At 40.0% G+C, this 27,219-nt stretch overlaps 2 protein-coding genes and 1 long non-coding RNA gene across 3 annotated transcripts; 1 reads left to right on the top strand and 2 right to left on the bottom strand.

The window, feature by feature from the left end:
* Positions 1-12,003: 12,003 nt before the first annotated feature.
* LOC140539411 (intracellular hyaluronan-binding protein 4) lies at positions 12,004-15,752 on the bottom strand. Its single transcript, XM_072662119.1, has 8 exons — positions 15,321-15,752; positions 14,511-14,619; positions 13,944-14,090; positions 13,680-13,751; positions 13,459-13,542; positions 13,177-13,342; positions 12,864-13,067; positions 12,004-12,285 (listed from the first exon to the last, which is right to left on the bottom strand). Exons 1-8 carry the CDS (start codon positions 15,613-15,615, stop codon positions 12,241-12,243), a joined length of 1,122 nt encoding a protein of 373 aa, XP_072518220.1. The 5' UTR covers positions 15,616-15,752; the 3' UTR covers positions 12,004-12,240.
* Positions 15,753-19,001: 3,249 nt separating this feature from the next.
* Positions 19,002-19,887, bottom strand: hspb9l (heat shock protein, alpha-crystallin-related, b9-like). The gene has a single exon (XM_072662138.1). The coding sequence runs from the start codon at positions 19,850-19,852 to the stop codon at positions 19,238-19,240; it is 615 nt and encodes a 204-aa protein (XP_072518239.1). The 5' UTR covers positions 19,853-19,887; the 3' UTR covers positions 19,002-19,237.
* Positions 19,888-23,914: 4,027 nt separating this feature from the next.
* LOC140539873 (uncharacterized) lies at positions 23,915-26,584 on the top strand. The gene is made up of 4 exons (XR_011977850.1): positions 23,915-24,004; positions 24,738-24,792; positions 26,017-26,115; positions 26,459-26,584. It is a non-coding gene; the product is annotated as an uncharacterized lncRNA (long non-coding RNA).
* The last annotated feature ends 635 nt before the right edge of the window (positions 26,585-27,219 follow it).

Genomic DNA, 27,219 nt, shown 5'->3' with positions numbered 1-27,219 from the left:
TCTCTAGTTAGTGATAGTGAAATACGATTACTGTGTGGGAAGGAATGTGCAAATTCGCTTGTCACATGGCAACCAGTTGTTCCTGTGCTGAAATGAGCTAAACACCTAATAATCTACTTAATTATTTAAAGTCAACTAGAACAGTTTTGCCCATTGGGCAATAAAAAGCCTGACTAATTAAGCCACTAAAGGGCCACCAAAAATCGATTGCCTTTTACACTTTGTGTAAAATGTCATCACCAACCACAATATTGCAGACAATATTGCTAATTATATTAGAAGGGCTATTGAAATATGTACACTGTGGTCCAGAGCTAATGTTTACTTTGCAGCATTTCACTAAATCATCTTTTTACAGCAGAAAATGTAGGGGTTCATGTATACAGTATCATGTGTAGTAACAACCTTTTATAGCTTTGGATAATGCAAACGCCTGCTGCTGTGAACTGCTGTGTCAGTTCTAGACCTCGTGTCATCTGCCTTGTGCTTGAACTATTGATGCAAAAACAGCTGGCTAAGAAACAACACAGAACTCAAGTTGTCCAATTAAATATTACACCCCACAGTGGATGGCATGTTTCACTCAGCACAGATATTAACAAAATAAGCTTTATCACACTGTTCAATTACTTATGAACCTTACAGAATGCCTACTCACAAAATATGCAAGTGTATTACACACATGGCATCAGATCATCTTTCACCCATATCTTGCAAGCATACAGAATCTGGTTTCACTTTTCATTCTCCTTCCAATTCCACCTTCAGCTTTTTCAGGTCAACAAGCTTATCTAACCCCGGCAATATGCTGCACATTCTTATTTCATTGAGAGGCAAAAGAGCCTTCGCATCTCTCATTTTGGAAACACCAGGGAGGCACCCCAATACACACCGCCTGAAGCGCCGGGCCAATGCATCCGACTGCGATCAGGAGATCAGTGTGACCGCTCTGGCTGGTCTGCATAACAAATATTCCGACCCAGACGAATGTACATCAGGCAGGGCCCGCTCCTCTCCACCAATTTCTAACATGACTTTCAGCAATGCTTGCCGAGAGACACTGCTAGACCTATCATGATCCACAGTCTGTCGCCTCCTGTGGGGCAATCGTGACTGCCAAAATCAACAACCAATCTTTGTAATCGCAGTTTCCATGTCCAAATCACAAAAAGGAATGCTCATGCTTATTAGAGTTCTCTTCGGACTGCTTTGATATTTGGGTAATCTGAGGATTACTTCAATATTATGTTGGAGTAATTGGATTTTTACTACATTGTAAGATCTAACTCGCACGGTCTAAAATAAACAGGCTCCATATTGGATAATACTCCACTAAGGCCGGGACGTTAAATTCACATGCTGCTCTGCAGCAGAAGTAACCCACATCACCTCACTGTCTTATTACAATTTCAATTACAGAGGATTAGCAGGCATTCTTACAGTCAGCCCACAGCGCACACTGTCAGCGCGATTACACTGCCAGTGTGTGAACGCTGTTTAGGGGCATTGCTCTGACACAGTCATATGAGCAAGCACAGTACCAAGCACAGAAGTGTGCAGGAGAGTTTAATAAAAAATGAACACCACTGGATTTGTCAAGCTATTCAATATCACAGCACCCATATCATAGAAACCTGGTATTCCCAATTCATGTGGTATTCACCCCCCTTGGATATTTTTTAAGAATTTACAACAAGTCAAAGTGAAAACCAATTTCTACAAAGTAATGTGATTTAAACAAAACACTACATTACAAATATTGCACAAATACCCCCCTTTAAAGTGACTGACCTAATTCAACAGAGGTCCAGGCAACTGGTGCTAGTAGTCTCATAATTACTGAAATGGAGATCATCTCAGCAATCACTGTAGTAAGAAAAACAGTCTGAGAAAAACTGTTTGCTTTGTTTTTGATATATAAAAAAAACAAATGTCAAAGGTGGACCTTTAAAGAAAAACATAAAATGCAAGAAAATATCTATATGCATATCCTAGAGGACACAAACCTTTTATTATTATAAAGGTTACTACTGCTGCTACTATATACTGCTGCTCTGTTCAAAAGAATGACTGACAAATCTAATATAGATTTTTTTTTGTTTGTTTTAACAAAAGGGAATATTACGCAGCAATGGACAGTAAATGTTCCCCAAACATAGAGCAGATTTTCCTAAACAAAACTTTCTCTCCACCATCTATCAAATGATCAAAGCTAAAAATCAGTATTCTTATACCACTGGCACAAACACATCAGTGACGCTTCCAGAACAGATCTTTAGGGAAGGCTCTAATCTAACCACCTACAGTAACCCCTATTATGACCCTGACTTTTTAATATGAAGCTATTAGACAGCCGAAGGCTTTTGTTCTCTGTAGCCAAGTCTACAGAGTACACTACAGGCTGTGTATGCACATTCACCTTAGGCCAAAACACGCCAGCTCCCAGACAACACAGCCCTTGACCTAGAACACCCTGAATCACATCATTAGCTTAGAGGACATATGAGATGCATGCCCACACATAATAAGCTATATGACAGGAGTGTTTATGCTCAGAAAGCCCTTGAGTACCGTATTAGATATGGATTTGTTTGCATATGTAAAGAGGGGCAGCAGGGTTTTAACAGAAGAGAAGCAGCCTGGCAAAGTGCATTCCTGTTTAGTTTGGTAAAGCACACACTTCTCATGTTGGCCTGCCAGGTTGAGAACATGCACACAATCTCCAGCCTCCACCTTTGCAGCCCACACTCTCTAGGGCACTAAGGTTGTAGATGCGGGGTGATTAATGTGACTTAGTTACATCTGTGCGTAAACACATTAAGACAAAGTAACTGTGCGCCTGAGGGTCCTCTGGGTGTCCACCGTGCAAACAGTGGGAACTAATTAGACTCTTTCACAGCACGCTGTTTGGATTGCACTGCTATAACCTGTCAGACCAGAGCTGCAACAATACCACAGGGAGAAGAACTGCAGAACTACAGAGGATCAACTGAGGCAATATTTTAACCACATCCAACAGACAAGATGATGTAGGGTAATACTGTAGGCTAGGCCACACACATGCAGATATTTAGTCTATCCATCAAGTCTGCCTCCTCAGGAGAGCCTTAAGTCACCTACATATTAAGTAGGACTCTGTTAGAAAGTCTGTTAAATTGCAACCAAATCCAATCATTTCCCACCACTCATCTTTCAAACATGTTCTCCACTGCTAATACTTTACAATTGGCCTTAGATCTGCCATGCAGGACCAAATGGCTCCCCGAATCCGTGGTGTCGGAATATTAATGTTTTGATTAGTCACTATGGGAACAAAATGTTCCAGACAAGGTAGTCATTTTTGCCACAATGACTGGAAATGAGAAATGATAAGAACTAGGCCGAACAGAGAAGTCACATTCAAATATTTCACATTCAAATGCAGTCATGGAAATGGGAGCTGGGACATAAAGGAGAGGTCACATTAGGCTCAAAGAGAAGAGGAGATGCTAACTACCTCTGCACATTCGCCTTCATTTACATACACCCTATAACAAATGCATCTTTTTCATTTTCAACTGAAAATCATTTCTACATGACGACTGAGACGTCCCTCATGCAGTCACCCAATTTCCCCATTATGAGTGTTGATGTTTCTCAAGCTGTGGAGTCAACAAGCTGTTATGCCTCATATCAACAAAAACAGAATTGCAGCAATTAAGAACATTGTTACTGTCCTATCAAAATCTCGTAACTCCATTTGTTTAGTAGAAATGGTCCATAATAGCTTGAAGAAAAGAAAAAAAAACATTACACAGAAGGTTATCTTTCAAAAACATCTTATAGTAGACAAGGCCAAGACAATGACTAGCAGAGGTCGATTCAAGAGTCCATGACTCACTAATACACTGCTCATTAATGTTAGATGAGCAGGTCTGTGAAGTTGATCTGTTTAAGTGGTAGAACATTTCAAAATGGTACACAGAGTGCAGAGTGAAGATCAAAACCCCTTGCCCCAAGTCCTTTTTGAGACAGATTTAACTGCTTCCAGACCAAGTTTCATAGTCTTTTCAAATGGTTCGGTTGGGTTATTTAATAGGGGGATAAGCCCTACAGATTTAAGCAGGACATCAAATTTAAATGTGGTACGTGGCTCTGAGTGGCTTAGCAGTCTAATGCGTTACCACTATGGCCTGAGGGTTGTGAGTTCAGATCCCAAGCAATGCCGCTTTGACATCAGCAGCCCCAGTACGAGGGAGCACAATTGACTGTGTTCTCTCAGGCTGGGGAGATGACGCTCTCTCTCCTCCCAAGGTTTCCCAAGGTTTCTTCCTCCAGCTCTGAGGGAGTTTTACCTTGCCACTGTCGCCGTTGGCTTGCTCATTGGGGGTCTTTGATCCTTCATGTCTTACGTTATTTCTTTGTGTCTGTCTTTTACTAATTACTAATTATGTGGAGCTGCTTTGTGACAACAACAGTTGTAAAAAGGGCTATACAAATAAATTTGACTTGACTTAAGCAGTCTTAAGCAATGTTGGCTGGCGTCTGTTAGCTGGTGCAGTGGAGCTGTGGACCCTTGGCACTTTTTCTTTCAAGCGTGTCCCAAGCCTGCCCGCCAATGCTGCAGCAATTTACAAAAGGTAGTATCTCTCCGTCAATACCACACACTAAATGTGGTGAGATATTTGATGAAGACCTGGACAAACTTACCATTAAGTCCAAGACAAGTTTGGGACAACAGAAAAACATCCTCTTAGGTCTGAGAGGGAACTAAAGTCCTACAGCACTTCTTATAGTCCTGAATTAAGCTAAAGCCATGTTGAGCATGGTACGTTCTCTACTATATAAACAGAGAGTAATTTTACAGACTTGTTCATCTAATTACAATGAAGCTAGTGTTATGAAATTGCATTAGCAATGTTAACACTATCTGTCTGCAACTTCTCTTGGAAGCTGGAGCTGGCCAAAGATGAGGAGGGATTTCCCAGAGTTCATAACTCTCCAACTCACGACTGAGTGCACCAGAGAGCAAGTGGTGCTAAGAGAAACCATGATACCATACCACAGAAACATCCTTAAAATGGTCCGGGTGAAAGGTCTGACATCTTAAAGCCGTTAGTGGTGAAAGTAAATCAAAAAAGATGCCAGAAGTGCAGTAGAGGAGCGCCGAGCTGACACTGCTCTAAACCCTGTGGGGTGGTGAGCTCAGAGGGCCCTGAGCTACTGCATTAGTAATGACCGTGGGCCCTACTGATTGGCTCTCAGTTCCACCAGACCGCTGAAGCATGCTGTGTTTCAATAGCCCAACAGCCGTGATTGATTGACTGCCCATTATTAATAGATAAGGGTTAAGACTTTGATATGGCCTCTTGCTTTGTACGCACAAACACGCCCACCCCACAGACTGCACCACAGTGTAGAAACAGCACGAATGCCCACAGCTTTAAGCACAAATGTTTCAGCCTACTCCTGACAGTCAAGTATAGCCTATGTAGATGCCAATAGTTGTGATCCGAAGATCAATAAATGACAATTCCATGGAGAATGATGATTTTCTTGAGCTGCACTACGTACAAGATGAATGAAATCAAGCCTCTCCAAAAGAAAACCCATAAAATACATCAGACTCCATTTCCTTTTCAGACAGGTCTCAGCGGTACATGCTCTTCAGGATTCAAGGTTGCTAACAGCGCTAGCCCTGGAGCTCAAATCAATAAGCCGGGTTTGTCTCTTTGAGGTTCCCACCTACCTGCCATGGAAGCTAACCTTGGGCCGCCTAAGAAAGGAGAGGGAAAAGAGAAGCTTCACTCCCTGTTCTTCCTCTCCAGCTTATGAAAGTCCCCACTCAAAACACACTGCCCACTGAAGGCCCATAGGAACTATAGACTGTAATGAACATGGGAAGTGATGTGTAAGAGACTGTTAGAACAAATGTGTATAGAACAAGCTAATATTCTGCAAACGAGCAGCCATATTTTTACTTGTGTCACCCTAAAATGTAACCATACAATATCAGGGGTATTTGTTGCATTACTAGAGACTATTGCACACTGACAATGAGTGAGGAAGAGCGAACACTGCTTTAGAGCAAATGGTCAGCGCAGAGTGAGCAGATCTTCAGTGGGTACTCATTCAGTCGACAGCTCACTAGTCGATCAAAAACGTCTCCAGCGTAGACAGTCCTGCACCAGAGTGGAAAATGTACAATACTGAAACTAACCTCTGTCTCAAAACAGCTGTCCAGGAGAAGGGGTTAGAATCTCCTGGACATATGCAGGTCTCATCACCCCTCTCCAACTGTTCTCAAGAGCAAACAGGAAGGAGAAGTACACCAGGTGAAAAGTGAAAAGAATGCATTGCAAGAATGAAAACTTCTTATACAACAAAAAGTGTCATTCAGACAAAAATAAAAAGTAGATTGAAGATACGATCTGACATTTGTCTCCTTACTTAGCACAATCTGCTTAGTAAGATTTCCTGAAATCAGTATCTATCAATATCTACTTCACCTTACTCTAATGTCTAAAAATATGCAAATCACTAGTATTTTAGGCACAATATGTACTATAACAAGACACAGGATCTCAAGGCAGTTTCTCTCATCTATATGTCTTGGTAAGACTGTATTGCTAGAAACTGAGACTTAATGACCCTGTTTACACCTGGTCACTTCATATGATTAGTATCTGGATCGTATCCTGAGAAGATTTTAGCCACATGCATTTACACTTGGTAGTCAAATATGTCTCCAGATAGTCAGACTGAAATCCAACTGCTGCGTGGGCTGCAATATGCAAATTCGTTCTTTGTACAGCAATTATAACTGGTGTTTCGGTTGTACTGGGAGGGGTTTCGGTAATCAAAGGTGTCTTGGAGAGATATTTACATTGCTATAACATGGCTGATGTGTCTCAGACCACCGCCTGAAGCGGTTTGAGTGATCGAATTTGTGTCGGTTTTAAATGAGTCTTTTTTTTTTATGTGGTTTTGCCTGATCCAGATATAACCCAGATACTCAAGACACAAAAAGTGACCAGGTGTGCCCAGTGTTAATGATATACTAAATTCAACTGAGCTATAGAGAGCTTGCACACACCCTTGATATCAAGTGTGCTTCGGCCCGACCTTGATTCTTACCAGGACAAAGAATAATGAAAATGCCTCATGGGAAGTTTGTCTTGTTAGTAAGCTGAGATTCAGTGTTGAGTCGAGTCTGAGTTTAATTGAGCTATTAAAAAAAAAAAATCCTTTGATGAACTGGCATATTCCTGCCTTGCGACCACTGATTCAAGCTAGGCTCTGGATTCTCTGCGACCCTGACCAGGAAGATTAGGATAAAAAGATTAATCAGAAAGTCCCTTGCTAAGCCTGTCTGCTAGTAACCGGATACTCTGTGTTATCCTAAACTTAACTGAGCTATGAGAAACCAACCCTGTGATGAACTGGCACCCTGTCCTGTGGGTATTCCTGCCTTGCACCCAGTGATTCAAGGTTGGCTGCGGACTGACAGTGACCCTGACCAGGCAGAAGAGGAGAAGATGATGAATAAAAAAAGTCTCTAGTTAGGACTGTATTGTAAGTAAGCTGACACTCCTTGGTATAATAAATTGAACTGGCCATGGAGAGCTACCATTGCAATAGACTGATGTCCCGTCCAGGGGGTCTTCCTGTCATGGTCGGACCAACCATGACCCTGACCAGAAAGGATAAAAAGATGAATGAAAAGGTCTCTGGGTATGACTGTATAGCTAGTAATCTGAGGATTTATGTTATACTGAATTCAACAGAGCTTTAAACAACCAACCCTATAATGAACTGGCGCCGGGTGGGTATTCCTGCATTGCACCAGTGATTCTGGGTAGGCTCTGGATAAGGAGACAAATTAATGAATGAAGAGAGAAGTCTGCTTAACAAATGAAGCAAGAGAAAATCCATAATTTCAGTGCAACAAAGTGGAGCTGGGTTATATAATGGCTGTCATATAATACATTACAGACAGTATTACCACATGCCACAATATTGCTTTTCTGAGTACGTTGTGGATATCACACAATTTCTAGAACACTGACCACCTATAAGTGGACACAGGCACGATTAGTTCTACATGAACTGTTTTGTCTGTGCTACTGGCTTTTTTTATTCATTCAAACTTATCAGATGTGAGAAAAATATTGTACTTTATCATGTTCCATAAAGCTCCTTTTTATGCCTTATCATCCACCCTTACTACAAAAGCTATACTATCAAGTCCTTGAAGTAAGACAACTTCTTCAAACAAATGGGGAAAAAACCCTGTGTAATATCATCAGGGGCACTGCCAGGGCCCCATAATAACATGACATACCCCAAAACTCTAAATAGTCAGTCAAAATACTCAGTTAATACATTTTAAGGGTCCCGTCAGTCACTCCCCCCTATTCGACACCCCTGAATATCATAGCTACTGATACAATAATCAGAACTTGAGTGATATTTTGTTCTTGTTTTGTATCAAAATGACGTACAATATAATACAGATAAAGGTAATTATTCTTTAACAAACAAAACACACACTTGATGTTTTACAAGACCACTACCCTTAACAGAGTATAAGATTCAGACCTACTGCCGCCACGAGACGTTCACTTGCAGTAATTTAGCAGAAAACTAAACCTCATTTTGATCAAACTACTTCTAATTTAAACCACATTCTTTTTTTTTTTTTCAAATAAGCCATTTAAGGGCATTTTCCAATGCTGACTATGCTGAAGCTCAAAATCAGTGAGGTAAAGAAGAATAGTAAATCTGCAGCTTTACTTTTCTCTTTTATGATTCAACACCCCCCTCACTCCCAAACGTGCCAAAGCTCATTCAGTTCACACAGTTTTATATGCTACTTTATCGCTCTCTGAGGCATAAGCAGAAGAAGTATACACATTCACAGAGTAAATCAATCTCCAAATTCGTCATGGCCTTTTGAGTCTCCATGAATTCAATACAGCAAACAGTCTATTATGTACATAATTCATGAGATCTCTCCAATTACATCTGAATGAAAGGGAGGGAGAATGAAAGACATATTGAAGTGGAATGGAAAAAAAAAGATGTACAGTCCAGATAAGGGGGAGGAAGAAATCAGGACTTTGCTGCAGGAAAGGCCATGTACACTTGCATATCTGCAGTTTTTCCCCCTGACTTTCTCCATCTGGATTCACTCTGTCAGCCCCAATGAGCTCACGCCTGCATGTATTACACTGAGTGAACGCACACCATCTCCAGAAAACATCCCTGAGAACGCAGAGAGAACACTTAAGCCTAACATTTACAATCACCTCAGTGTTAACCCAGCCACAGGGATCGGGCCCAATCCACTAAAACACCAACAGACTCTCTTCAAAGACTAACACAGCACATATCGTATGACTACACTCAGGCAGAGCTCTTCTGGCTCAGGGCTAGGAGACACAGCAAAGCAGGGCAAGAGAAATCACCCAGATCCTGGCAGATGGAAGATTCACTATGTGGCTGTACAATTTTGAGTGAGGAATCTCGAGCCTAAATTCAGTTTCTTGGCATGTGCCTTCAAGATGGCTGAAGATGAAGCCAAAGTCCAAAGAACAAAGCTATCGCAGCATATTCCTCTTACTCAACATGATCCAGAGCGGACAATAGAAGATAGGTGCTGCAAATAACAAGTACTCTATTTATAAAATATTTGTTTAAAAAAAAAAAAAAAAAAAAAAAAAAACACACTGGTTTGAGCCTGTTGGGTAATCGCCACAGTGCTGGAGAGCTTTTGGAGAGTAGTGTTTGTGTAACCCAGTCTGTCACAGTAACAACCCAGCCAACAGTGTAATTACCAGCTTTAATTACAGCACCTGAGGAAGAGTTCAGTTAATCAGCTTTTTCTTGCAGCAGCAGAGCAGAATCACAGCTGACAGGAATTGGTAAGTAAACGTGCTTAAACAAAGTAATTGTCAAGTTAATGTCTGGACTGATGGCTACCAACAATTAGCTAGCTTGCTATGAAGTTGTTTGAGTCTGCTGTCTTGCTGGAGGGCCTCTGGTATTTGTAGGCCACTTAATCATTTGTCAATCTAGAACTGACAATTGAGACATTTTAAATGGTTATTAATTTGGGGGGGGGGAGAGAAGGGTGTGCTTGAGTAGACTAGACTTAACCGTTACAGCTCTTTTCTCAAGATTTAGTACATTATTTGTGTGTTCTCTTTTATAGAACTAACATACCAGGACCTCTGCAGCTGAAGTATTAAAATATTTCAAACAAATAGTGTCATTGAAATGTTAGGCATCATCATGTTAGACTAAGTACATAATTATTTATCTTTTACAATTAAACTCAACACAAGGCTCAAAAACAACCGAGTGCTGGGTACAGATGTCCAGTAAGTTCATTAGGTTGTTCTCATTAAGGCCATTACTTTGAAGCTATTCTGGCAAAGCAATTTTAAAATAAGCAATTTAATTGTGATCATTGACTTTCCGGACTTCCATACTCTTAAGCACATCAGGTCCTGGTCATCTTAACAGTAATCCTGCACAGGATTGTGGAAAGGCCTAAGATTGTTTGGGTTACAAGGTACACTATATTTGGGTTACAAGAGGATAATGGCTTTGAATACTGCATCCAACTGTAAAATCACCACTGTTCTGGCCCTTTGCCTCCTGAGGATCTGGTCATCTTTCATGCTACAATTAGTGAAAGCTGGGCATACTATACATTTTGTATTGTTAAACAAAGTGTACTTTTGTGCAAAGTCTTGCATGAAGATAATTTCTCAGTCCTATGTCCTGAAATAAGTTGTTTTTCTTAGCCAAACCAAACTGTGGGAACTTTGACTGCTGTAACGTTAACAAACTATGAATTCTGCATCAAAAATCATGTTAAACCTAAAAAACTGGCATCCTTACACCCCTATGAGGGACTGATAGAAACAGCAGCCTAGTCAACTCATTTACCTTGTGTGTACACAGTAGCTAAGCTGCCAAACTCAAACCACTCTAAAGGGACAAGAGCATTGAGGGCATTCAACCAATCAATGAACCACACAAGGCATAGGATTTGGACAGCAATTAAACTAAAACCCAAGCTGCTTCCCTGCTCATATTGCATTCTAACACAGCTGCAGGGTATTTACTTAGCTTTTGCATCTTCAATACAGATTTCCACAATCCACTCAGGTCAGATAGCACCTCTGCTCACATATAGCAATCATCTCCATAAAGGGAATGACAGCTGCCTGGAGTAACACAGTCCTATAACTTCCCTGAAGTCAATCTGAATGACACCAAACACTGAACATAGTGACACCCTGCACTCACTTTTGATGAATTGTTAGGGCTGAGTGAACGTGCTGGATTCAAAAAGCAACAGACAAAATGCCCAGCAGTTGCTCACTTGCATAATGTGGTAAGCAAATATACTTGCAGTCAAATGCAGAGGTCTACCATGAACAGAACAAACCAGACTCCCAGATCTATGAGAAAGTGCTGAAATACTAGGGCTACAGCCAATCACAGACCCTAGCTGACTGATTAGTCCCCCTCCCCCAAAATTATAAATGCAATGCAGCCCTCCTTAAGATAGTCTCCAAAACATGAAAATTTAGTTTCAAGCCAGCAGCCAATTTGTGCAACAATTTTGGAAGTAGTAACCATTCTACTTAGGAGTCCAAAAACACTTATTTATTAGGAATCCATTGACAAGTTTGCTTGTAAAATACCCAACATGGTCTTAACACACCCCCTAGTGGCTGCCTGACCACAGTGGCCTTCTCCAGAAATCAGCCTTTCTGCCTCAAGCCCTGTTCCACTTGAGTGGGGATGTGAATGCAACCCTGTGAGAATCACTATACAGCCATATTACCACCAGGTATCAAGCCACTGCAAATACAGTCACACCTAGGGTGCTGTGATTCTTTTAAACATTCACTGCTGTTTTGAGGTCACCATCTTCAGGCATCCTACAGGCCTTCTTTAGTTCACACCAAATAGAGAGTCAGCATTTATTTGCGTGCTTTATTTATTTTCATGTGAAAACTGCTAGATGAGAGTCACAATGAAAAAGGGCCTCCCCAAAAGGTTACATTGCAGTGGCATCTGAAAAAACAGCCCATCAAGAATAAGCGAACAAACAGTTCAATTTACATTTTCTTTTTACATCAAGTGCAGTTTGATTCACCCAGAACAGGGCAAGGCAATCACGACTTCTGCTGGTTTGGCACAAAGTCGATCCAAAGGGCACTTTCTGCAGCAGCTGCATTAGGCCAGTGCAGGGAAATCCTCTGGGTCATCTGGGTTTGGAGCCTGAGGGAATAACAGTCTCATTCAGCTATGGTGCAATGCACCAACTCCTTGCTTAATGATCATCCAACTGCACGTTAAAATGTTCAGACACCTTTCACTATTTAACTCGCATGCAATGTAAATTTTAATTCATCAAATGTAAAGCTGCACAGCTAAAAGGTCACATTTGCACCAACTGAGGGAGTCCAAGATTCAATTTACCAAGAGCAAGTGGAGCACAACTTCTGCATCATTGCATGTCTGTCAATCTGACTGCGTTTTCAGTACTGGGAAGACTGCATTTGAGTGCAAGCTACTCTTACTGCCATTTGACTACACAAATATTAAGGTTTTGGCTGAATGAAACTAAATTTTGCCATAACCTAATCTGTTGCCAATTATCACCTTGCACCTAAATCAGTTGGTGTGGATTTAGGTGCAATGTGATCAATGGCAACAGATTGTGTTATGGCAAAATTTGACCACTGACCACTTGTTGGTACCATAAGTGTTTTTTTTTTTTAATCCAAGCCAAAACCAAAAACATAAAGCTCATTTGTAAACAAGTTACATTAAGGCCTCAAGTCACAGAAGCTTACCGTGCCAACAAGTTTCTCCGGTGACCTTTGGGTGGTGGTAGTAGTAGTAGTACTTGTCCCACGACCACGGCCCCCTCGCCCACCTCCCCTTCCCCCTCGAGCTGGCCGACCCAAACTACCAAAGTTGATCTCTAGTTGAAAGGTGATGTCATTAGCAGGGCGGCGAAAGCCTGCATCCTCCTCATTGAGGCCATCTGCGTTCTCCTAAAAAGTGTAAAATGCAAACCAATGTATTAAACAGACTGCAAACATACTTGCCAAGATTACCAATCCACTTGGTCAGTGGATATGTTCCTCCTGAGATGCAACCTGCCTTAATACGTTTGGACTTGTGGATCACCACAGCTTTTGAGGGGACCTTGGTCTCTGCCTTTCGGATGTTAAATTCTGCCTTGGGTCTACTTTGTTCCTGCAGAGCCTTCCATTCATCCAAAGACATCTCTATGGCAACCTCAATTACTTCTTCGGTCTCAAGAGGTCTGCAGAAACACAGCTCATCTCAGATCCCTTTTGCAACCTTCCACCCATTTATGAATTCATCCAGGGTTTAGACAGTCTCCCATTTAAACACTTTCCACAGACACTTAAGACTTACTGGTTTTCTACATCAGTCTCTGCTGTATCTGGTGCTTCTTCACCTTCACCACTTTCCTCAGTAGGTGCCACATCAGCCACTGCACTGTTTGACAAAAATAAACAGATGAGGGGTAAAGCACCAAGACACTCCTCTTACGCTAGACAGAAACACCCCAGAACAATGTTAGCGCAACTCAACTTTATCCTTAGACAAGTGACTGAAGCAAGCATAGGACTTACTTTACATGGTCCCTCATGGATCCCCAGTTGCGAGGGCCACTGCCTCCCCTCTTCTCCTCAGGACGAACACTCCTGGTAGAGAGTCGATTCAAGCTTCATATTTAAAATCAACAAATCAAAGCAAGGCCACTGGTAGGCCTGAGCAAAAAGGGCACTCCAGTTAAATTACTCAATTTCACAATTAGCCATGAAATGGGACCATCAGCTTCCATTCAGTGCTACATACTGGCTCAGACATGTTTGGTAAAGATGCTTTGTCCTTACGCTCGGTCACTGCCACTGTGGCGCTCAAACTCTCGCTTCCCCCTCGGGTCAAAGCCATCAGCAGACCTGGAATATCCACCACCTCGAGCACCTCGTCCCCTTCCACCTCCTCTTCCCCGGCTGGCTCTGTCAAAGAGCTCTACAGGCCTATAAAAGGGTTCAGATTAGGAATGATTAGCAAAACTGCAGCAGTGCATAATGCAAAAAACCCAAAAAACCCACAAGCATGATCCAAACAAATCTCATGAAGCAAGGGCTTTAAACACTCACCCATGAATCCATTTGAGCTCAACATATTCAATACAGATCCCCAAAGACAGCCTCTCACTGACAAATATTTTGACCGTTACTTAGCTGCACCAACCTCAAATAAACAAAAATACTACTTCCATGACCTGAACTTCAGACATAGCCATGTTTGTGTTAACAACAAACGTAAGAGTCTTTTAAACCTTTTACTACAGAAATCAGTACCTCTGAAAGGCTAACCAGTATCCTACCATCCTTCTAACAAAGTTACAGGGTTTACACTGGGGACAAGGTAGCAAGCCAGAGCACAAAGCTTGCCTCTCAATGGAGTACCCCAGGTCATCACCCTCATTGAACTTGGGTTCAGTGAAGGCCACACGTCTCTCCACCCTCTCCTCAGGCGGACCACGAACAGGGCGCTTTTGACCTGTGCAAGTTCACACAAATGAAGATTAGCTTTATAAATGTGATCATCCACAAAGCAGTATATTTCACAGCACATCTGAATGTACTCCACACCTACATTAACCCATTAAGCACCTCATTTCATGGCCTTAACTCAGTTTCCACACACACCAAGATAAAGACCAAATAACGACTTGCCACCCCAGAATTCACAAAAATGAATGACTACCCACCACCCAGACATTCTTATCCATTAAATAATAAAAAAGTCATTCATTTATACGTGCAATTTTAATATATTTAATTACACTGACACATAAGGTTCTAGGGTAGAAATAAAAAGGGTGAGTGTAAGAGATTTATACACAAAACTGGGGGGATTTACAGAAATATTTTACTGTTAAATATTGCCAAAAGCACCAAGTTGTCCTTTGGTGAAGAAAAAAGGAAGTTTAAGCCTAGTTAAAAACGAGAAGAGGGTAAAAACTGAGGTTAACGTTGAACAAGCTAGCTAGGTAGCTAGCATTACTGAGGTTCATCCAAGGAATAAGGTTACCTAGCTATGGATTTTAATTTTAGACCAGAACAGGTTAACTTTCATGATGAATAAATAAATAAGCGAAATAAAATAAATAAATAAATAAATTATTTTCATCCATTCAGTCCGGTCAGCCAACAGTGAACTAGCTAGCTAGCTAATTAGCTAGAGTGATGCTCGCCTACCTGCTACACTCCGCACATTCGCAGCGTTATCCCGGTCACCGGCAGCACGAACAGGAGCCTTCCTATCCCGCTGAGACTCCTTCTTCCCAGCTTTTGCAGGGGGAGCAGCGGACTTCTTGGTCTCCTCTTTCTTCTTCTTCCGCTCCTGCTGCGCCTGGGCCTGGTACAAGATGTCGAAAGGATCCGACTCGTCATCCAGAAGCTTCCCGAAGCGGTTAGCCACAGCGCACCCGTACCCGGAGTCAGGCATCTCCTCAATCAGCTCCTTCATCCCAACAGCAGCCAAAGGGCTCATAAAGAAGAAAAAAACATCGAGGGGTGGCAATTAAACAAGTAAAGATGTTGTGGAGATGTTGAGATTCACAAAGTCAGAGACTAGCTGGAATCATCACTGGAGAAGTTTTCCGAGAGCACGAACTTCGCTGGCTGATGGAGAGATCAGTCAGGCTCATTACCGGCCACTGCAGCCAAACGGCGGTAAATTTATCGGCGGTTAAGCCCCGCCCCCGGCTGCACTTAACTCCAGGGCAGAGGCGGCGATTGGCTGAACGAGACTCATTAATGCTGTTATTTACCAATCAGAAGTGGAGGACTAAGGGCGGAAGTAAAATGGGTCTCATTCATTCTCAAACTTTGGCAAAACGTCTAAGAGGCTCTTTCTGATTAAAACAGACAGATCAGCTCATACATGTTTAAGCATATTTTATTCATTTTCCCATTCATATTTTATCCCTGTGTACTTCTAAATCTGTAAATGCTAATTTATAAAGGTGTGTCAACGCAAGTCAAGTCAAAAAGGAAACACAAAAATTTTGTAAAAAAAAATATTTTGATAACATTGGAACTAAAAAATAAAAATAAAACATTAAGATAAACGTTCTCCAGGAAAACACACATGGTGAAGTGGCTTGAGTGAGTGTGTGAGTGATGGGTGTGTGTGGTACCCTGTTATGGGCTGGCATCTGCCTAATTCCAGGAAGGCTCCAGACCCACTGTGACCTCTGACCAGGAGGAAGCTGAAGGAAAATCAGCATAGATGCTTCATTTTATAGCTGTCACATTTGCACATTACCATTCACTGGTGGATTCGATTTGTACATGTATGCAGTTGCTTAAACACAACTGCATTTTTTATATATTTGTGAAAACCATCTTACAAGCTCATAATCATTGGGAGTTTTTTTCATATCCAGAACTAATAAAGTGCTGGGTGAGTGTATGCACCTAGGATGTTAGTTAATGATGAAATGTGATTCAACCTGGACTCTTTACCTAAGCAGACTGTTGATAGAATCTGGGAACTGGGTACCTTACCATTTAGTGCAGGTCATGTTCAGTAGTGGCTCTTAGTGGCTTTCAGCTTTCCCAACTGATTCTGTCCTAAAATAAGCCAGTAAATACATTTTGTTTAAACAAACCATGTTCAAAAATGTGCATTTGAACAAAATATGATAATAAGATTATAATTAACAGAGAAGCAAAATGTGGGTGAACATGAACTGTTTAGTCTGCTTATGAAAACATCTCAACATCTCCTCTGCTTATTTATACTGATTGATTCATATATATATATATATATAGTATATCATAATAGAATTAACGAAAAAAAACTGAGGGGAACATTTATTACATATAAGAGCACTGAGACACTGATACTTTTATTCACAAAACAGCTTTTAAAGAGAAGACAGAACCTTTCTTTGTGTAACAGTTTTGTCATAATCGTGAAATGGTGTTTAGTCTTTATTTTCAGCTCTTTTAACTATAAAATGCTGAAGGCTAAGTCCCAGCTAATACAGTCCCACAATGATGCAATATAGCACCAAGGTCCTGTAAGAACTGCAGGGCTTCACTTGGGTATCAGCCCACTGGGATACCATTAGAGCACTTTTAAAATAGAAACTTCTCAGTCACCATAACTATGTGTTTCTGGTTGGTTTTGTTCTGTGCTGTGTTCGAATCTTACCTGTATTTCGCCAAAAGGAATAAAATACTTCAAAAACTCAATTAAATAAAATGTAACTGTGTAAATAACGTTATTATTAAAACTAGTATAGCTGATTGTTTGTAGTTATGAGGCTTAGGATTTCTGTGATCTACAAATTTCCACTACTGCTCTCATGGCTGAATGAACTCCGATAAGTTTGTACATGCTGAGTCATTTCTTGCTTTGCAGAGATGGAAGCAGTTGCTTAGGCCACCTGACCACTACAATAGTACATAGTATTCAGTACATACTGAAAGGGCTCAGCTGATGCAGTACTGCAGCAATGGGGCTAGAGATACACTGAATATATATGTTATGGAAGTATAAATGGCGAATCAAATTGTAAAATAATTATGAAATGATTTATTTCCTCTATTACCTTATCTTTGTTTACTGATACAGTGATTTAGGCTATTCAAATATCCTGTCTATAGTTCTCTTATGAGCTTTTTCTGATATTGTGCTTTTAGGCTAACAGAATGTCCTACCTGCTGTTTTATTTATGCAGCTTTGCCTAGAAATAGACTCAATATGGTAGCACAACTTGGTGTTCATGCCTGCAGTCGTCACTTTGTCGAGAGTGATGTTGTGTTGATTCATGCTTAGAGGTGGTGCTGTACCCTGCCGTTTCTATTGGAATAACTTTCAAAAGCCCAAGATTAGAGAATATGTTTATTCCATAGCAACTACATGCACGGCCATCCTAATTGTCTTGAAAAAGTAAAAAATTGCTTGAGGTCAAAAGGCGCCTTAAAGCCATGATTTTGAATGCCGGCTAACTGGTTGTGATTTCACCTGCTTTCTCGCTATTTCATCTTAACAGCATCAGAGTGTGAAAAGGGTCCATTCAGATGACCAGTCATCATCTGACAGGGGTTAAGCCTATCTAGAGATCTGCCATTTCATTTTATTAAAGTTATTCATTAAGTGGACAGCTACAAAGCAATTACCCATCCTGCCTTATGTGTTCAGTATAGGTGTGCAACCTACCCCTATTACATTTTCAATCATATTATGTGACATTTACGTTGTGCAGTTTATGAAGACTCGTTTTCGTTCTATAAGCAGCTGAACTCTTTAATTAAAAAGATAATGACGTTTATAGGATTGTATGTTTTGACACCCCTGGTAGAAATGAAGTTCTTCTCATACACTTAGTTCACTGATGTCCAGGGACCTCCTACAGTGGTTAAATGTTTCTTCTCAACACATGTTCAACACAGTGCCACACTTTTAAGTGGAATTCAAATCTGGTAATTGTGTCAGCCATACCATCTCCTGAACCTCCACCCATTTTACCACTTGATGAGCAGGGTGACATCTTGTATTGTCTTGTTGCTTAACCAGGTCTTTTTTTAAATTGTTCACCAAAAAAAAAAAAAAAAGTATAAGAACTGTTTAAATATTTCAGTGGGGGAGTTATTGGTCCCCCAATGAAGCAGCAATGGCTGCCCACCTCTCCGGGCATGTGTGCTCACTATCACTGTGTGTGTTCACTGCATTGGTGGGTTAAAAGCGGAGGCCAAATTCCATCTATGTCCAACACAAATGGTGATTATGGTTGTCTTGTCTTGTCCTTGCAAATGACACAATTGAGGCATCTTAGTTCGAACAATTCTCAAAAAATGCTTGAAAATCATTTGCAAGAAAACTACTTTAATTTGGTACAAAGTTAATGAGCCAGTAATTCCAGTAAAAAGTTCCAATGTTAGGGTATCTCTCACAGTCCGACCCTACCGAACCATCCATAATGAATTCACAATACATTCAAACTGAAGTAGTAGGGGTTAGCACAATGACTCTTAAACACAGACATTTAAAACAAAGACAAATCAGGACCACAATAGACTACAATAGTGATAATAAATTAGATGTGCACATTCAACAGAACCTCATGGTCATTTCTCAGCACAGCCTGAGGATACTGTGGTCAGTTTTTAGGGGAATCTTCCTGGGCCTCTTGTGCATCAGGTTGTGGACTCAGAGGTAGGCTCTTCACAGCAGGAGTGTATGTAATAGGCACCACTCTCTCTTTGTCACCAGCAGAGCTCTCTTGGGGCGCCTGTATCTGCAGCTGGCCGTTATTTAAAGAGCAGGTCACCGTCTCGGGATTCACACCTTCGGGAAGGTCAAACTCCTGCCGGAATTCTTGGCATCTGTAGGAGTACGATCCTTTCCCATCGTCTTGCTTTTTCTCTGTCTTCCCACTGACTCGCAGCTTCCTGCCCACTTGCTTGACGGACAGCTCCTGTGGGGAAAAATCTTTGGTGTCCAGCGTCAGTGCGAACTGGTCACCTTCTTTCCCCAGCTGGAATGAGATTGGCTTGAATGTTAGGGAAGGGCTGACGTGGTCGATCTCGTCGAAAATCCTCCTGTGGAGGCGTTCCATGAACTCCAGGTTGTGCCTCATCTCTTGCATGTGCCTCACCATCTCCTGCTCGATCTGAAAGAAGAGAGGCCTCGTCTCAGGCCAGAGACTGCGCACAGGCCAGTGGAAGTCCATGAAGGGGCTGAGCGGAGACTGAAATGTGCTTGGGCAAAGCATCTTGAGTGGCTGCTGTTCAGTGCTGTTCTGATCGTAGCTGGTCGGCTGGCGTTCTGTTTCTGGCTCCGAAGACATAGCCCTGTGCTTTTATATGCTGGGGTGGAAAGTTCCAGCAGCATTCTGGCTTCACACTGTGTGTCATCCTTGCACCAGAGTGCAAATGACTACGGAGGTGCAGTCATACGCCAAAACAAGATGGTAGTATTTTTGTAATCTAGCTGCCACATGCCAGAGGAGTACATCATTGTTCTATTTACAGCCACTGCTACTGCACTTCTGTCACAGGCCACCACTCAGACAGACTCTGTCTAGCTTTGTTGTGTCCACTAATATACAGATAAAAGCAGTGCAATCATTTGGAGAATACTACTTTTTATTTTCCAATACCATTACTGATCTTCAAATCCTGAGTATCGGCTGATAGCCAATACCAGTCTGATTTTTGTCTTTACAAATCTACTAAGCTTTAATACTGCGCTATTTTTAACTGAAGCAAATTTATGACAAAAACTCAATCCTTGGGTCAATCCAGGCTAGCACACCCCGCTACACCATCAAGAGTCCTTGACGAAGACGCCTACTGAAGAGAAGAGCATCAGCTAAATACCATTATTTTAAAAGGACTGATGTGAAATAAGTCCTTACAGACAACTTTTTCCAGGCTCTAAATGAATTTTAAAACTGTGCTTTAAGCCACAACTATCATAAATCAAAGTTTTAGACATCAGACAGAATATTCATAACTATTTCATATAATCACTTTCTGTGATACGAGCCATCTGGTTCCTGTCACCACCAATATGAATAATTCTGACTTGGTAAGTTTCTCTAGAGCAGTGCCTTTCGCATCAAACCACTCTGAATGACTTTGCCTTCATCTGAACAACTGAGATATTTAATATGGAGAAAAACTGGTGGAATTTCCCTTTAAGATGAGCCTTTAACTGTAGGCCTTCATTCTACTCAAACTACTCAAACACTCCACTACCCCACAGGTAGAAATACGACATGACGTCACACAGTGTGAGTGTGAGCTATTTCAGGATATTGTTCCAGGATCAGATTCTTAAGCCTCTAAATTGAGTTGAATTATTAAAATTAATGTTTAATTTAAGATTAAAACTGGAGATTGTTGTTTTAATCTTAAATTAGAAGATGAACAGCTCTAATTGTTTCCTCCAGTGTCACTTTTAGGTCTTGCTTAGTCAATTATTTTAAAAAGGAAAGTTTGGTTCAACTAACTAATACTAGGAATTAAATAAGGAATAATAAGGAATTCATATTATGGGTCTTGTCATACATGGCAGCTTTACAAATGTCTAGATAAGAAATCTAAGACAACCACTTATTTGAGAAGTGATTTTTTGAGAATTCTTTAGAAAGTTTTGGTTGTAACCTTAATATATATATATATATATATATATATATATATATATATATATATATATATATGTATGTATATATATATATATGTATATATATATATATATATATATATATATATATATATATATATATATATATATATATATATATATATATATATTTTTTTTTTTTTTTTTTTTTTTTTTTTTTTTATAGGAAATATTTTGTGAATCTGGTTCCAGATCAATTTACTCTTTATGCCTTTAAGGTACTTTTACTCAAGTCAACATTTGAAACAATGAGCACTATGTGTCTAAATGTTTGTGGACACCCCTTCTAATAAATGCATTCAGCTACTTTAAGCTGCACCCATTGCTGACACACATAGCTTGTCTAGTCCCTGTAGAGAAGTACTGCCATTAGAGCTGTGCCTTTCGCATCAAACCACTCTGAATGACTTTGCCTTCATCTGAACAACTGGAGAAATATGGATATAATATGGAGAAAAATTGGTGGAATTTCCCTTTAAGATGAGCCTCTAACTGTAGGCCTTCATTCTACTCAAACTACTCAAACACTCCACTACCCCACAGGTAGAAATACGACATGACGTCACACAGTGTGAGTGTGAGCTATTTCAGGATATTGTTCCAGGATCAGATTCTTTCCTTTTTTCCCCCTCTGATATCCGATCTAGCAACTTCTGCTGATATCTGCCCCAGCACTGAAACCCTCTGATACTGATATGCCATCTCTACAGTCTTATTTAGGCTAAGGTTGCCATGTTACAGTAAGCAGTAAGGTAGATGAGTACCCTGGTCAGGCTGCACTTCATTCAGAAGAAAATCTCGAACATTTCCTATCATAATGTTTGTCATACGTTTAAACTTAGCAAGAGAGCACACCAACAGTTGTCCTTCATCCCACACTCATACCAGATATCTTATGCCTGCTTTAAAAATAACTAACCGAACGCTATCCAAAGTATTTACTGTTTCAGAATGCAGTCACTGGACTTCTGGACACTAATGAATTAATGGCATTTATTTATACTTTTATTGATGTATTTATTTTTATACTAGCCAGCTATTAAACAACACATCAATGTGTAACAGTTCTGTGGAAGGTTATTCAAACACATGCGGAGTGTAGGTAGGCTATAGTAATGTATGGTGACTAATGACATGTATTTAGGTAACATTAAGATGACTTACACATTTAAAAAAAAAAAAAAATCCACTCCATAAAGTACTATGTTCCTCTTTAGTCATTAACATTTAGCTAATAAATCTTGGTTGGGTTTAATTTCATTCAGTTCCGTTGGTGAGTGTCTCTTTACTTCCGATTTTATTGACAAGGATTCAAAAAAAGAAGAGAGGAGTTTGACTGGGGCCAGACCTACTAAAGTGTCTTAAGAAAGAAATTCTTAATATTTTTTGTAATATAATTCTTAATAATCATTTTTATTTCCTTCTAAAAAAAATCTGAATTTCGGTATATTACAATTCTAAAAAATATATTTCCCTATTTTTCTAACTTCATGATGAACTCACACTTACTTTACACCGTGTAGGTTCAGAAGGTAAGCCTCTAAATTGAGTTGAATTATTAAAATTAATGTTTAATTTAAGATTAAAACTGGAGATGTTGTTTTAATCTTAAATTAGAAGATGAACAGCTCTAGTTGTTTCCTCCAGTGTCACTTTTAGGTCTTGCTTAGTCAAGTATTTTAAAAAGGAAAGTTTGGTTCAACTAACTAATACTAGGAATTGAATAAGGAATAATAAGGAATTCAAATTATGGGTCTTGTCATACATGGCAACTTTACAAATGTCTAGATAAGAAATCTAAGACAACCACTTATTTGAGAAGTGATTTTTTGAGAATTCTTTAGAAAGTTTTGGTTTTAAGCTTAATATATATATATATATATATATATATATATATATATATATATATATATATATATATATAATTATTTTATTTTATTTTATTTTTGTAGGAATTTTTTTGTGAATCTGGTTCCAGATCAATTTACTCTTTATGCCTTTAAGGTACTTTTACTCAAGTCAACATTTGAAACAATGAGCACTATGTGTCTAAATGTTTGTGGACACCCCTTCTAATAAATGCATTCAGCTACTTTAAGCTGCACCCATTGCTGACACACATAGCTTGTCTAGTCCCTGTAGAGAAGTACTGCCATTAGAATAAGTCTCTCTGGAGCAGATAAACCTGAATCTGTTGGCACTATGCCCGATTCCAGGAGCGGACTAGAGGGGTATAAAGTGGATCTGTGTTCCCTGGAAAGATTGTGCTCCATCCAATACTTTTGGGACGAGTTGGGGAGTTGAGGATGAGGTAGGGTGGTGATTATCCAAAACCCTGATCTCACTAATGCTCTTGTTGCTGAATGCGATCAAGACCTCACAGCAATGCTCCAAAATCTAGTAGGAATCATTGTCTGGACAGTTGAGACAGTTACTCCAACAAAGCCAGGATTCATTTATTTTTAATACCCATGATTTTGGAAGAAACAAACAATGAATGAGAAGGTGTCCCAATACTTTTGTCCATATAGTGCATTTACTTGAGTGTGGGTTAAGCTGCTCTACACACCTGTAATGATAAGAAAATGAAGGATTGTTAGTCCTGGATGATTTATAGCTTCTACTCTACGGGCTGTCCTCACTGCGCCCCTACTGTAGCTCCTGCAGTGCTACAGACGCCGCTTCAGCAGCCGAGCTTACAATGGTTCCTCCTGTCCAGGTTTCACCACTTATCAAGGTAATATCTTACCAGCTGGGAGAAATTAGTCCTACATAGTCCTGGTGTAGGTAGCTACAGTAGTTTGAGTTTAGAAACCTGTGCTTCATTTGCCTGAGCGCGTAAAAGTATTTAACAGCCTGTCCTGACTCGACCTTCATTCATAGAGCCAGAGCAGCTAGCCAGTGCTAGCTAACTGTGTGTGCTGAGCTCCACACGCTGCTGCGCTGCGCTAGCCGTGTTAGCCACCAAGCTGCTAATGCAGTGTATTGGAAGGTCAGTGATAGCTAGCTAGCTAGCTAGCTAGAGATATGTAGACTACGCTAACAAGCAGACGTTGTTGGCTTTATTAGTGCTTGCTATCTGCCTGGCTTTAATAGCTCGTTGTTATTTGATAGTGAGCTAAAGAGGTGCTGATAATGGTTTAGCTTGTCATGGTTACAAGTTAATGTCATTGAATGACTTGCTAGCAAATTAGCCTAGCCACAGCTGACAGTAGCTAGCTTACTAGCCAACGTCACTAGCTACCTTTTAATAGGATTTCCAATGTTTCTTATGTCTTTTAGAAATGACGCAAATGACGGTCATCCTAAACTAGCCTCTAAAGTCTTTCTGGACAGCTAGCCCTAGCTAAATGGGGAGAGGTTAGCTAGCTAGCTAGCTATCCAGCTATCTGCCCTGCAGCTAGACAGGTGACATTAAGAGATCTCAGTAGTAAGATCATGGCTCATGCTCTCTCCTCTATTAATTTCAGACCGCAAGGTGGTCAGCCCTGCTGGTGGGAATAATCTATGGGAAGCAGAGATATGGTAAGGTTCTCTATTAAGTATTATTCTCAGTAGTATTGCAAATTCAGTCAGTAAATGGGTCATTCTGCTCATATTTGCAGTCTTAAATATTTGAATATTTGAATACAGTGATGTCTGAAGTGAAAAAAAACCCATTCATTATCTTTATCTACATGAACAGCTGTCCAGAGGTGGATATATTAGATAGCAAGTGAACAGTCTGTTACTGAAGGTGATATGTTGTTAAAAGCAGGTAAAATAGGAGAACCTGAGTCACTGAGTCAACTTGTGATGGGTCAGAACATCTCCAAAACATCAGGCAGGTCTTGTGAGGTTTTTTGGTATGCAGTGGTTAGAATCTAGCAAAATCGGCCAAGAAAAGACAACTGGTAAAACTGGCAACAGGATCATGGGTACCTAAGGCTCATCGATGTGATCCTTGTAGGCCCCACTTCACAACTTACAGGACTTGCTACAGGATTTGCTGCTAATCTATTGCTGCCAGATACCACAGGATGCCCTCAGAGGTCTTGTAGAGTCCATACCTCGAATAGTCAGATCTGTTATGGAGGCACAAGGGAGACCAGCTCAGTATTTGGCAGGAGGTACTAATGTTATGGTTGGTAGATGTATCTGATTTGTACATAAAGACAGTTACTGAAATTCTACCTATATAAATGAAGAAAAAATACATACTAAGTAAAGGAAAGTCTAAATTTGTCTAGGTCTTTTTTTTTTTTTATTTTACCATAAAATGAATGTATTGTCATGAAGAGTATGTGATGTCATGCAAGTCTTCAGAGGAGCCAAGTTCAAAAGTAGATTTAACTGTTATTCAGCACTGATAATTTATTTTTTCCATCCTTAAAAGAGTCTGTGAAGTATATCATATCTGTGTTTTTTTTTTTTGGCAGTGATCACAGGAATACACAATACCAGGCAGCATAGTTTAAGCCTGATGTATTCTACCCTTACAAGTTCAGCGTTATGAGACTAGTCTCTTTTTTTTTTTTATTTTGCACAAAAAATGTAAGTTTAGAGTTGGGGTGGGGTGGGGGTTATCAACAATAATGAAATGTATAATGAAAACTATAAGACAAACTGATTTAATGATCTGAAGAATGTCCGCTCTGGTCTCATGGAAGGACTCTTATAATCTAACTGCAATTGTGATGTGATTGTGCTTCAGTATTGTTGTGTCCTTTAATAGCCTGCCTGCCTGATTAATCTCCTTGTTATTTGAAGACTACCTGAAGCCCATCGCTGCGGAGGAGCGGCGCATTGAAGAGGCTGAGAAGAAACTAAGGGAGGAGCAAGAGAGAATTTACAAACAGCTGGCTGAAGGTATTTCTCTTTTGTCTGGGGTGATGGTACACATTTTAAAAGATAAAATCCTTTAATCTAAAATATTTGTAGATATTATTTTTTCTTTGATATGAGATGCATTTGCTTTTTGAACAGAAATTGGGGAACAATGGGACAGTAGAAACATAATGTACAGTTTTAACATCCTGGCAAGCAGTTGTTGGGTGTGGTTAATTCCTTTCCTTGGCACAAAGAAATGCAATGTAAAATCAACTGCACAGACAGTGCCACCGTGTGGAAGCAAATGGATTGTATGTGACGTCTTCAGATCTCAGCTCTACGTGGCTATAAACCAATACTAACTGCATCTTTTTCTCCACAGCCAACTCCGACAGCATTCTGCAATGAATTATTACTTCAGTCTCTTCAGTGATGTCCTGCACTGATTTAAAGTGAAGTATATGAATAATTACAATACCTCTATTTTTCAATAAAAACATGAAATATACACAGTATTTCTCTGTTTGGACTATTTTGGAACTTGTGTGTTTTAGCAAAATTAACACAAACATTTAAAACAAAGAACTTTTAAAATAGGTTTATACATTTTGGTGAGTTCAGTCAAGTATTATAGAATATATCATTTTATATGTATAAATGTAATTTGTATTTTTCAGCTTTTGCTTATACTAGTAGGTGTCTGGCAGATCTTTTCTACAGTACATTAAAACATGATGAAAAATGTGCTTTAAAATCTGCAAATAAAAATGCCATCTTAAGTTTATTTCCTATAAAGGACTTTACATTCACTTATTGAAAAACCTTGTTTGAACGTTTGCCTGACTGTATGTACAGCATACAGCTTTAAATGTGAACTTTACTATTCATTTCTACCCATTTGCTCATGATTTAGACCCTTTTACATTTAGTTGACTGAGAAATGGTAAACGAGTGTAAGCAAATAAGCATGAAACTTTAACAGAACAGCTACTTTACTTTTGCTGTATGTTTACCTCATTTTTTCAGCTGTATAATATCACATGTCTGACTCAGTGTTATAAACTCCAAATGAATACTTGAACATAAATGATGAGAAACACAAACAACATTCAAATAATTTGCTATGGTAGGAATTGTATAGCG

The sequence above is a fragment of the Salminus brasiliensis genome, chromosome 18 (assembly GCF_030463535.1).
Source record: "Salminus brasiliensis chromosome 18, fSalBra1.hap2, whole genome shotgun sequence".
NCBI lineage: Eukaryota > Metazoa > Chordata > Actinopteri > Characiformes > Bryconidae > Salminus > Salminus brasiliensis.
This window is presented reverse-complemented; position numbering and strand designations above follow the sequence as displayed.